The sequence below is a fragment of the Trametes versicolor genome, assembly GCF_000271585.1.
Source record: "Trametes versicolor FP-101664 SS1 unplaced genomic scaffold TRAVEscaffold_4, whole genome shotgun sequence".
Classification (NCBI taxonomy): Eukaryota; Fungi; Basidiomycota; class Agaricomycetes; order Polyporales; family Polyporaceae; genus Trametes; species Trametes versicolor.
The window spans coordinates 85,023-96,432 of NW_007360324.1; the positions used below are offsets into that span (position 1 = coordinate 85,023).

General features: G+C 58.7%; 4 protein-coding genes across 4 annotated transcripts; all 4 read left to right on the plus strand.

The window, feature by feature from the left end:
* Nucleotides 1-122: 122 nt before the first annotated feature.
* Nucleotides 123-4,603, plus strand: TRAVEDRAFT_144973 (citrate synthase-like protein). The gene is made up of 20 exons (XM_008038329.1): nucleotides 123-239; nucleotides 295-354; nucleotides 407-445; nucleotides 495-569; nucleotides 624-826; nucleotides 882-1,123; nucleotides 1,179-1,295; nucleotides 1,345-1,423; nucleotides 1,473-1,598; nucleotides 1,652-1,763; nucleotides 1,820-1,861; nucleotides 1,918-1,954; nucleotides 2,010-2,047; nucleotides 2,111-2,141; nucleotides 2,211-2,246; nucleotides 2,354-2,383; nucleotides 2,446-3,824; nucleotides 3,899-4,407; nucleotides 4,461-4,504; nucleotides 4,555-4,603. The coding sequence occupies exons 1-17, from the start codon at nucleotides 165-167 to the stop codon at nucleotides 2,484-2,486; spliced, it is 1,383 nt and encodes a 460-aa protein (XP_008036520.1). The 5' UTR covers nucleotides 123-164; the 3' UTR covers nucleotides 2,487-3,824; nucleotides 3,899-4,407; nucleotides 4,461-4,504; nucleotides 4,555-4,603.
* Nucleotides 4,604-5,022: 419 nt separating this feature from the next.
* On the plus strand, nucleotides 5,023-7,971 carry TRAVEDRAFT_70499 (protein phosphatase PP2A0 B subunit gamma isoform; the record flags this gene model as incomplete). The annotated part of the gene is made up of 8 exons (XM_008038330.1): nucleotides 5,023-5,043; nucleotides 5,108-5,618; nucleotides 5,674-5,870; nucleotides 5,921-6,777; nucleotides 6,830-6,931; nucleotides 6,979-7,234; nucleotides 7,331-7,406; nucleotides 7,472-7,971. The coding sequence occupies 8 exons, from the start codon at nucleotides 5,023-5,025 to the stop codon at nucleotides 7,552-7,554; spliced, it is 2,103 nt and encodes a 700-aa protein (XP_008036521.1). The 3' UTR covers nucleotides 7,555-7,971.
* A 243-nt stretch (nucleotides 7,972-8,214) lies between these two features.
* On the plus strand, nucleotides 8,215-10,135 carry TRAVEDRAFT_57390 (DNA primase large subunit; the record flags this gene model as incomplete). The annotated part of the gene is made up of 8 exons (XM_008038241.1): nucleotides 8,215-8,315; nucleotides 8,374-8,631; nucleotides 8,690-8,810; nucleotides 8,864-8,914; nucleotides 8,967-9,104; nucleotides 9,155-9,418; nucleotides 9,472-9,620; nucleotides 9,679-10,135. The coding sequence occupies 8 exons, from the start codon at nucleotides 8,215-8,217 to the stop codon at nucleotides 10,028-10,030; spliced, it is 1,434 nt and encodes a 477-aa protein (XP_008036432.1). The 3' UTR covers nucleotides 10,031-10,135.
* Nucleotides 10,136-10,297: 162 nt separating this feature from the next.
* TRAVEDRAFT_27738 (CDP-diacylglycerol--serine O-phosphatidyltransferase) lies at nucleotides 10,298-11,360 on the plus strand. Its single transcript, XM_008037860.1, has 3 exons — nucleotides 10,298-10,458; nucleotides 10,515-10,740; nucleotides 10,811-11,360. Exons 1-3 carry the CDS (start codon nucleotides 10,340-10,342, stop codon nucleotides 11,195-11,197), a joined length of 732 nt encoding a protein of 243 aa, XP_008036051.1. The 5' UTR covers nucleotides 10,298-10,339; the 3' UTR covers nucleotides 11,198-11,360.
* Nucleotides 11,361-11,410: the final 50 nt, after the last annotated feature.

Sequence of the window (11,410 nt, forward strand, 5' to 3'; positions counted from 1 at the left end):
GCCGCATCGGACGGCGGCGGTCACGGGTCGGCGGCGCCAAGCGGCGGCCCTGGGCCAGTCGCGTCGGGGCGAGCATATGAAAGTGCGGGGATGCGGGGAAGGCTAATCCTCACCCGCCCTCTCGTCCTCCTACCCCGCATTCTACCCCACACTCGACACTCGCCATGTTCAGGAGCAGCACAGTGGCAGCGCGCAACCTCGCGAAGACATGCAGTCAGAGGCGGTTTGCATCGACCAAGGTCTGCCCTGTCTCTCGCCGCACACCGGTCCAGAGCAGCTCATCGCATCCCACAGACCGTACGAGAGGTACTGGAGGAAGTCGTCCCCAAGAAGCAGCTTCAGCTCAAGCAGCTCGTGAGCCGCTCTCTTGTCATAGAGGACAGGGCGTTACTGACTACTGGGCTAGAAAACGGAGCACAGTCAGGCCGTCCTCGGGGAAGTTCAGGTTCGTGTCCCCGCATGATGACGATAACTCTCTCTAACCACGCGACTAGGTCGGACATGTCGTAGGCGGTATGAGGGGTCTGAAGTCCATGCTCTGGGAGGCTTCCGTCCTGGATCCCCTTGAGGTATGACCGCTGCGCGCCACTACCACTTCACGGGAAGCGCTCATCATACCACAGGGCATCAGGTTCCATGGTCTCAGCATCGCTGATTGCCAGAATGTCCTGCCCGCTGCCCCAGGCGGCAAGGAAATCATTGCAGAGAGCATGCTCTGGCTTCTCTTGACCGGCAAGATCCCCACGGAAGCGGAGACGCGGCAGCTGTCTCGTCAACTCGCTGAGAAGGGAGAGCTTCCTGAGTACATTGAGAAGCTCCTCGATTCGTATGTCCTTTCAGGCAGAGCTCCATGCGCCATGAGTATTGACACATTCTGATAGGCTTCCCCCGACCCTTCATCCAATGACGCAGCTCGGGATGGGTGTTGCTGCCCTGAACCACGAATCTAAGTTCCAGGCTGCATATGAGCGCGGCATCAAGAAGAACGAATACTGGCAGTACGCACTGGAAGACTCGCTGGACCTTCTTGCGAGGTTGCCCGCGCTCGCTGCCCGCATCTACCGGAATGTGTATAACCCCGGGCAGCCCATGCCAAAGGTTGACAAGGATCTTGACCTAGTCGGTGGGTGATTTTTTCGATGTATCGATGCGTCGTGGAGGCTCACTCTGTGCAACAGGGAACTACGCGAACATGCTCGGGTTCGGAGACAACCATGACCTCACCGAGTACTTGCGGCTTTACATCGCGATTCATGGTGACCACGAGGGTGGCAATGCCTCGGCGCACACTTCTCGTACGTGTTGTCTATACATCGGGTGAATGGTGTTCTGACTCGAGGGTAGACCTGGTTGGATCTACTCTCGCTGACCCCTACCTGTCGTATGCCGCCGGCTTGTACGCGCTTGCTGGGCCGCTTCACGGGTAGGTAGATATTGTTCCACTCTGGGCGATAGCTGACCCGCGAGCATAGGTTGGCGAACCAGGAAGTGTTGCGCTGGCAAATGCAGATGCAGAAGGAGCTCGGGGACAACATCACCCACGACGCAATCAGGGAGTCCCTCTGGAAGACCCTGAAGAGCGGGCAGGTTGTACCTGGGTATGAGACACGCCTGTCTGGTATATTCATCCGGATACTGACGGCATTGTCAGTTATGGCCACGGTGTCCTTAGGAACCCGGATCCGCGTTTCATGGCACTGCAGCAGTTCTGTGATACTCGGCCTTCGCTGCTCCAGGATCCCATCGTCCAACTAGTGAAGAAGGTTGGCAGATTGCGCAGCGTAACTAAAAAACACCGGTACTTATCTGTCAAACACAGACGTACGAGGTCGCGCCCGCCGTCCTGAAGGAACATGGAAAGGTCAGAAGCATCTGTCGATCCGTCCGATTATCAGCACGCTAACACAGCCGACGTAGACGAAGAACCCGTACCCCAACGTCGACGCAGCATCTGGTCAGTGATACACAGCTCTGCCACTTGAGGCATGCGCTGATACGCCTGTCCACAGGTTGCGTTCTGTACCACTACGGTCTTACGCAGTTCAAGGTATGCATAACCCTGTCTGCGCCCCGCAGCCATCCCTGACAATGTCACTGTCACTGTCCACAGTACTACACCGTCATCTTCGGCGTCTCGCGAGGTATGTCCGCTCATCGTCCTCTGGACTGCCCGCCTATCTTCCGCAATTGCTGACACCGTCCTCCCGCAGCCCTCGGCTGTCTCACGCAATATGTGTGGTCCAGAGGTGCGTGCAGTGTTGGCGACCGCCGGACACCGGCAGTCTTCTGCCTGTCCTCATGCCGGTGCGATCTTCGTTTCGGACGCTGATCGCGGATGTTTCTTCGTGCGCAGCCCTTGGCCTGCCTATCGAGCGGCCGAAGTGTGAGTCAACATTCTAATTCAAGCTCGAAGGAATGCTCACGTGTTTCTTCGCAAAAAATCAGCGCTGTCCATGGACGCCATCGAGAAGTTGATCAAGCAATGAGCGCGTGCGGCGGCGCGCGCAGGCCTGGCCGGCACTGGCGATCGCAGCGCCATGCATGGAGACCATCTATTCTCAGTCCGGGCCCTGTGACCGCCATGCGCCGGCCACTCGAGCTTCGGATGAGAGCCGTTGTGAGGGACGCATCGGAGTTGGCTGGCTCGGAAAGGATACCACACCTTCTATCTTTTGACCACGACTGTGCTCTGTAAGTAGTGCTGCTGCGCGTGCGGGCGCGGGCGCGCGACCCGGGAATGTAAGATAGGGATCTCGTCGCATTGAATCTGATTGTACATGATCTTGGGTAAACTTCGAACTGCTGCCGCGAAACGCGCGAACGTCCGGAGGGGGCTAATAAGTAGTGGTGGTGGAAGTATAGGAAGGATAATCGATGACGGGATGCGGTACATACTCCGAAGTCAGGAAAATGGGAAAGACGGGAGCTCCGGAAGGCGCGACCGGGCTAACCTACCGGTGGGACTCCCGGACTCGCCTATGATACACGTAAGAGGACAAGAAAAGTTCACGGGATGGGAAGGGGGGAAGCGACAACAGACCAGATAGTGGAAGACGCAGACGGCGCACATATACAGGTGTCCCAGGGGAGCTCAGACACGAAGGGAAGCCAAACAGTCCAGAAAATGATGAAAAGAGCCTTCATGTTGCCCATGTCCCAAGTAGATCATCTCTAACTAGAACCGACGAGGAGCCTGCGCCTGCGGAGGCGGGCCCGGACGTCCTCCAGGACCCGCTGGCGGGTAGACGCCCGGAGGATATACGTTCGGCGGAGGCATCCCTTGACGTGGCTGCCCGGGCCCAGGGGGGAAACCTTGTCCTGGACCTCCGGGGGGACCGTAGCCCTGTGGCGGGGGCGGTCCGCCGTACCCCGGTCCTGGTGGACCGCGGGGCATTCCTTGAGGTGGTATCCCCTGTGGCATTCCCTGCGGCATCCCCTGAGGCATTCCTTGTGGCATGCCCTGAGGCATACCCTGGGGCATACCCTGAGGCATACCTTGAGGCATCCCTTGGGGCATCCCTTGAGGCATCCCCTGCGGCGGCATTCCCTGTGGAGCGTACCCTTGTGGTGGCGGGCCTCGAGAGCCAGGAGGAGGTTGCATATGGGGACCACCGCCCGGGGGCGGTGGACCGCGCTGTTGGGGGATCGGGATGGGAGCGGTGACTGAGCGCTGGGGTCCGTTGGGACCAGGGCCGGGAGAAGCCACACCGGGATCGCGCAGAGCAACGGGCGTTGGCCCAGGACGCTGCTGACCAGGAGCAGGAACTGGGGGACCGCCACCAGCCGCAGAGGGGTTCTTTTCTGCCGCTTTGATGATTTCATCACTGTGCATGGAATGATATGGTGAGCATTAGGAATCGTGCGAGGAGCGAGGAAGTGGAGTTTGATATGGACGCACTCTAACAGGTTGAGAGCCGCGCATAGAACGACCCATTCCACGCAGTCCTCGTTCCCCTCACCCAATGTCTGCCAGACCGCCTTCTCTTCGGGGGTCTTACCCGTGATGCTTATCCGCGTTCCGCCTCCGTTCGGTCCTGGGGGATTCTTTTGGATTTTGCCGAACTCGATCCGCTTCGGCGGGATGTTATGGCCGGCGTAGGCAAAGTAGAACATGGACCAGAACTGCGCGTTCGGGTTGGGTTTCGACACCTGGAAGAGGGGAAGATCGCCTTGGTCGGGTGAGGGAAGCGCGAGCTTGTAGATAGGAGACAGAACGCCGGTATTGGTGATGGTCCATTTCAGGTTGCGAGAGGCCTCGCAGCGGACGACTTTCGAGGAGGACGAGGAGGCGTGACCGGGATCGGACGCGGTGGATTTGCCGTTCGCAGCGTTCTGTCTCGGAGGAAACAGCTTGGCAACACAGAGGTCACCCTGGGGAGACGGCGTCAAGAGATAATTCTCCGCGTTCTGATAGTGTGTGAGTTGGGCGCAGTATCGGGGTAGATGAATGGATCGCGTACGAAATTGGTGTGCAGATACGAGTAAAGAATATTCGTGGGCTGGCCTGTAGACGCGTGAGCCGGGAGAAGCAAGTGAATACGGAAAGTGGTGTACCATGGGGGGTAACGATGAGTGTGGGGAGGTGATTGGGTATAGGCGGATGGGTTGGGGAGGTATAGACGGTATAGATGGCTGAGGAGGCAGCGGTGAGCGTCGGGAACGGGACAGACGACGAGCGCGAGGCACATACCTGCCATGCAGAGCGAGGTGTAGGGGAACCGGGCGGGAGATGGCGGGGACGGGGAGAGAATGGAACGGGGAGGAGGACAGGCGCGGGCCTTAAGAACACCAAAGCAGGATCAGGCGCGTGACAGGATCCCTCCCGTGTCACTGGCGTTGCAGCGCGTGATCCTGGTCGCGTCACAGCGTGTCACGGCAGGTTCGCTGCTCATCGATTCAGCCAGTGGCAGCGACTCGAACGCCTTCCCAGCGTCCTCCACCCGCCGTCCTCACAAAGCCCACCACGCCTCTGCCGACGACCCTGCCCTCGTTTGTCCCGTCTCCGTCCCTCTCCCAACAGCCATGAAGGGTTTTAAGATGAAGGTCAGCCAGGTCCGTCTACCCGCTATCGCGCGCACGCTCACGCTCAGTCTCTTCCCACCTTAAGCTCGGCAGGAAGAATTCCACCGATTCCACCTCCTCCAAGAGCAAAGATCCAAAGGCCGCCGCCGCTGCTGCTGCTGCTGCCGCGGCGCCCCCACCCCCACCGCCAAATACCGCTAAGCCCCTCCCCCAGCCAGGCGTTCCGGGTAGCCATCTCCCAAACACCAGCAGTCACACCCTCCCGAACGCTAACGGCTCCTCAGCCTCCGCTGCTGCAACCCGTGTCAGTGTGGCATCCGCCGCTGCTGATCGCCGGTTTGCCAACCCGGACAGGGCAGGCGCCGCTCCTCCCATTGTCGTGGTCAGTCCAGATCCCTCGGCCGACCAGCAGCACACTATCAGCGAGAACGGAGGGCCCGTCACCCCTCCTCGGGCGGTCTCGCTTACCACCCGAGGACTGCGCCCAGCGCCCAAGGACACCATCCCGATATCAGGAAAGCCGCCGCGCAAGCAGCGCAGCAGTAGGTTTGTTGTGAATGAGAAGGTCGAGATCGAGAGGCTACCACCATTCAACGGTCAGTTTTGCCTTTCTCCTGGTCGAAAAACATTTGCCTTATCCAGCCGCCGCAGAAACTCCCGTCAGCGAACGCGCGCAGCTCTTTATCAGAAAGCTGCACCAATGCGCTGTCGTCTTCGATTTCAATGACGCCAACGCAGAACTTAAGGGTAAGCAGATCAAGACCCAAACACTGCACGAAATGCTCGAGTACATTATGACCCAACGTGGCGTAATTACTGAGAACGTATACCCTGAGGTGGTCAAGATGGTACGTCACAGCGTCTTGCGTTCGCCGAAGTGGAGGCTGAACCCCTACAGTTCGGCACCAACCTCTTCCGCTCTATACCCCCTCCTGTGAACCCCACTGGAGACGCGTTCGATCCCGAAGAAGACGAACCTGTGCTCGAGCTGGCGTGGCCTCATCTCCAGATCGTCTACGAGTTCTTCCTGCGGTTTGTGGAGAGCCCCGATTTCGACACCAACATTGCCAAGCGGTATATCGATCAGAACTTCGTCCTCAACCTGCTCGAGCTGTTCGACTCAGAAGACCCGCGCGAGCGCGACTTCCTGAAGACAACATTGCACCGGATATACGGCAAGTTCCTGAACCTGCGTGCTCCCATCCGCCGAAGCATCAACAATGTCTTCTTCCATTTCATCTACGAGACGGAACGACACAACGGCATCGCGGAACTTCTCGAAATACTCGGTTCCATCATCAACGGCTTCGCGCTGCCTCTCAAGAAGGAGCACAAGACTTTCCTCATGCGGGTGCTCATCCCTCTGCACAAGGTCAAGAGCCTCTCGATGTACCACCCACAGCTCGCGTACTGTGTCGTTCAGTTCTTGGAGAAGGACGCTGCTCTCGCCGAGGAAGTCGTGATGGGGTTGCTGAAGTACTGGCCAAAGGTGAACTCGCCAAAGGAGGTTATGTTCCTGAGCGAGATGGAGGAGGTGCTGGACGTCATCGACCCTGCGGAGTTTCAGAAGATCCAGGAGCCTTTGTTCCAGCAACTCGCGCGCTGCATCAACAGCCAACACTTCCAGGTCGCGGAGCGGGCGCTGATGTATTGGAACAACGAGTACATCGTCAACCTCATGAGCGACAACCTCGCCGTCATCCTCCCCATCGTCTTCCCCGCTCTGTACACCAACTCAAGATCGCATTGGAACCGGTAGGTTCAATCGCGATAGCATATATGAGGACCTAGGCTAACCACCAATCAGGACAATCCATGCGCTGGTCTACAATGCCTTGAAGCTGTTTATGGAGATCAACCCAGATCTCTTCGGCGAAGTTATGGAGCAGTACAAGCAGCGGAAACTATCGTAAGTGAACTCAATCTCGAGGCGCGTCGTGTCTGATTGTTTTCTAGGGAGCGAGACCACGCTGTGCAGCGTTACGAGGAGTGGCAAAAAGTACGGGAAAGGGCACGGGAGAACTGCAACGGGAAGCTGCCCGAGGGTTACGTCGACCCAGAGCCTACGCCGCCGCCACCGCCAGTGGAAGACCTCGACATCATGGACCTGTCGATGGACTTGAAGGCGGTGTCGATAGATGCGGAGGGGCCGTTGAGCGACCTGGACGAGTCGGGCATCGAGCGCGTGCCGATGGCGGACCCGGGGATGGATGTGCGTATGACTGCCTTTGGGATATGATGCGTGATCCGAGGATTGCAATTATTGACCAAGGTCCCTCCCTCCCCCACCTCGATCGACTACCTGTAGCATCCGTTCCCCGAGATCGGCGGCCTGGAGCACTCACCGGGCGGCTTGCACTCGAGACGAAAGAGCGCGTTACCTGGTGAGTGGTCCTGGTTCGCGCGAGGGATGGCGGCCGCTTACTCGCGACACGGATGCGTCCTGCAGTGGACCCAACAGTTCTGCGAGACCTTCAAGCGCACCGAAGTCTCGAGGATTCGGTCACGCCACGGGGGGCGCCGGGCTCGTGAAACCCCACGTCGTCGGACGGCGAGACGGATATCCATACACATTCAAACAGGGCAGCAGTGCTTGATCCCGCCACGCCGGACGTTGTTGTTCACCATTCCCCCCTCTTCCTCCTTGCACTCCTCTACATATGCACGCATACACACACCCTCATCCTCACTCTCACCCTCACGCTGTTGCTACGCCGCTGCTACTGTAGTCACTACATTCTCTCTGTGCCTGCCTGCGCCCGTACGTGGAGCCCCCCGCCCGCGACCTATATCCATTCGTCCGTCCGCTCCTTCTGTGCGCACTTTTTCGCCTCCGCCCGCGTGTTTCTGTCCAGGGATCGTCTCGTCCGCCAGGTCTCGTCCGATAAGTTCTGTGTTTCTCTCTTCTGATACAGTACATGGTACCGCCCCGTAGTATACACCCCATCCTGTCCATATGTATGTGCTTATGCACTCGCATCGACGCCCAACAAAAGTTTCCTCAGGTCGATGCCGCGCAGCACGCGCCTAAGGATCCTGGTGACATTATGTGACAGCGCGTTAGTCATATGTGACGACACGCGTTTGGACGAGATGCGGTGGCTGAGACGCGTCTGCACCAGACTGTTCCTCCCCCTCTCCCCCTGCCTGTTGCCGCACCATCCTCCTCCCACATACATTTTGCGGACAGCCATGTTCAAACCTAAAGAAATAAAGTCCCGAGCGACGAAGGACAGGAAAGTCGGGATAGTGGAGACGCACAACGGCCTGAAATACCCCTTCCGGCTCAACTTGTGCGTATCGCCCAACCACCTAGGTCGCGCACGATCTCACAACGCACCAAAAATACAGCTACGACCGACCACCAACTGACGATATCACGATTGAAGAGTTTGAGACGTTCGCGCTGGACCGGCTGCGCGTCCTCGCGGAGATCGAATCCTCGTATGCGCGCAACCGGACGTTCGAGGAGCTCTTGAGTGTCATACAGGCAATCTGTTTGAAATACCTACCACTCAATGCCAATAGCGCAAAAGAAAAACCTAGAGATGAGGAGCGGCGGAAGGACCACATCGGGCACTTCGTGCTTAGGCTCGCGTTCTGCCGGTCGTAAGTCCCACCATCATTCTCGCCAGGCAGTATTGACTGGACGTACGGTCTTTGCTAGAGAGGAGCTGCGGCGCCGGTTCGTAAAGGCGGAGACGACGCTCTTCAAGATTAGGTTCGAGAAGGACGATCACGCTGAGAAGGAGCAGTTCTTGGGCTCGCGGGATTTCGACTGGGTGCTCGTGCGTATCTGGTCGTATTTGCACACGAGACGTCCTCTTGACGCGTCAGACAGGCTACCAGTGAAGAGGTGCAGGGATTCGACGCGCCCGGAAAGTACTACAAGGTGTGCACCGTTTACTTCCTGTGGGTGCCGTGCGTGCTGAGACGGTGGGTAGGTGAAATGGACGCGAGTGCCGGATCTGGTCGAAAAGCGGCGCGTCGTTCTGAAAGGCGGTATGGCGTACGTACCTGCCACAGAGCAGTCGAGCATCGTAGTGCAAGAATTCCAGACTCATCTGGAGAAGGATCTGGAGGTGCGTTGTACACCAACTGCCCTTCCCGCCTAACGCTGAAGCCCTCGCAGATGACTGCGAAAGCCCTGCCGCGACTAGACGAAGACACGCGTCTCGTCCCTATACTTGATAACCTCTCAAAGGGCTTCCTCGCCGGCGTCTCGTCAGAATGGAGCAACGCGTCCGCGGGAGCCGGCGACGGGCTCACGGCGGACATGGTTGACGAAATGGCGTTCAAGCACTTCCCGGCGTGTATGCGCAACCTGCACATGTGCTTGAGACGAGACAAGCATTTGAAGCACTTTGGTCGCTTGCAGTATGGCCTGTTCCTCAAGGTATGCAATCGTGCATAGCGCCTCACGCTACAGCTACTGATGTCCTGCGACAGATCCTAGGTCTCTCTATCGAGGAGGCACTCGTGTTCTGGCGGAAGTCCTTCAGCAAGATCCAGGACGACAAATTCAACAAGGAGTACCGATACAACATTCGTCACTCTTACGGCCTGGAGGGGAAGCGCGCTAACTACGCGGCGAAAAGGTCCGTCTCCTTCACGTACACCATTATGTCTATCTGACGCGCCCATGACGTCCCGCAGCTGCCAGCAGATCCTCATGTCGGACCAGCCTGGGCCCGGGGACTCGCACGGGTGCCCGTACCGACACTTCTCGGCAGACAACCTCCAGTCCGCATTATTGACGATGTACGGCGAGCAGGGGCTGACGTCGGCGGACATGCCGGAGATCATGCAGACGGTGAAGGCGGGGCACTTCCACGTCGCGTGCACGCGGGTGTTTGAGATCACGCACGCGCGGCAGGGCGTTAAGAAGGGCGATGGTGTCGGGGAGGGCGAGAGCGTGACGCACCCGAACCAGTACGCGGCGCGGAGCCGCGAGCTGGACAAGAAGGCGGAGGGCAAGGACGAGGACGGGGACGTGGTCATGGCGTAGAGCGGACTGTGGTTGGATTTCTCGCTATACGTGTATTTCTCCTGTACTATGCTGTCGTTGTATGTTTTGATGTATCCGCTATGCCCGCAAACATGTTTGTGCACACCGATATGTCTAAATTGTGTCAGCTGCCGCGCCGCCACGACAGCTTCTGCAAGGCTAAACCCTAACCCGTGCTTCGGGCCTGGCGCCTGTCGCGTGACGGTATGAGCGCATGGCGAGGTGCGCGGCGAGGAGATCCACTCGCTCGTCTGCCCCAGCCCACGTCCTCGCTCTCCTCTCTCTCCTCTGTACCAACGTCCGCCCATCATGAGCTTACGAAAGACACCCGCCGCCGCCTCAAACGGCCACGAGGTCTCCCTCGACGACCGCAAGCTCGAGGCCAAGGAGCAGTACGACACCACCGAGGGTCATTTCTCGCTCGTCAGGTATGCATGCTGTGGCTCTGCTACGCATCTGCAACACGATCTCACCGTGCGCGCAGGAACTTCCGGCTCGCGGACCTCGTCACCATCGCCAACGGCATATGCGGCTCCTTCTCCATATTCATGTCCGCAAAGTACCTGGTCACCAGTGACGAGGACTACCTCTGGTCCGCGCTCGTGTTCCCCCTCGCCGGCCTCTTCTTCGACTTCCTCGACGGAAAGGTCGCGCGGTGGCGCAACGAGTCCAGCATGATTGGGCAAGAGCTCGACAGTCTCGCTGACCTCGTACGTTCTCCTCGCATGTGATTGCCCTAGCCTTTTAACTCACGTATACCCCTCGTCTTTGTCTACGCAGATATCCTTCGGTGTCGCGCCCGCGCTGCTCGCATTCGTCGTCGGGTTCCGCACATACCTCGACACGGTCGTGCTCACGGGCTTCATCTGCTGCGGGCTCGCCCGCCTCGCGCGCTTCAACGCGACCGTCGCGTCGATCCCGAAGGACGCGAAGGGCAAGGCGCACTACTTCGAGGGCCTCCCCATCCCGTCCTCGCTCGGGCTCGTCGCCGTGCTCTCCTACTGGAACTCGCAGGGCTGGATCGAGGGCAAGCAGGGCATCCCCTGGGGCACCATCACGCTCTGGGGCAAGCCCGGCGGCGACGGCGAGCTGCACAAGTTCAGCATCGTCTTCGGCCTCTGGGCGGCTGCGATGGTGAGCAAAACGCTGCGTGTGCCGAAGATCTAGTGTGGGCCTGCTGTTGCTGGATTGCATAATGTGGCTTGGGGTAGGTAATGGCGGGGTGCTCTGGTTACGAACGATTGTTACGACGCTGTGGACGAACCGCTACTGTAGTCCGGATAGACACTGAATACACGCTCGATGACGCTACGGGCATTTCTCTGCGATATTAATTGTTTTGTGTGGGCCAGGTGCGAGCGTGGGAAGGATGGAGACGCG

Coding starts and splice junctions, on each gene's coding strand:
- TRAVEDRAFT_144973 (XM_008038329.1), top strand. CDS start 165: ATGTTCAGGAGCAGCACAGTGGCAGCGCGCAACCTCGCGAAGACATGC. Junction 1,296..1,344: donor TGCCTCGGCGCACACTTCTC/GTACGTGTTGTC, acceptor ACTCGAGGGTAG/ACCTGGTTGGATCTACTCTC. Junction 2,247..2,353: donor GCAATATGTGTGGTCCAGAG/GTGCGTGCAGTG, acceptor CTTCGTGCGCAG/CCCTTGGCCTGCCTATCGAG.
- TRAVEDRAFT_27738 (XM_008037860.1), top strand. CDS start 10,340: ATGAGCTTACGAAAGACACCCGCCGCCGCCTCAAACGGCCACGAGGTC. Junction 10,459..10,514: donor GGTCATTTCTCGCTCGTCAG/GTATGCATGCTG, acceptor CCGTGCGCGCAG/GAACTTCCGGCTCGCGGACC. Junction 10,741..10,810: donor TCGACAGTCTCGCTGACCTC/GTACGTTCTCCT, acceptor TTGTCTACGCAG/ATATCCTTCGGTGTCGCGCC.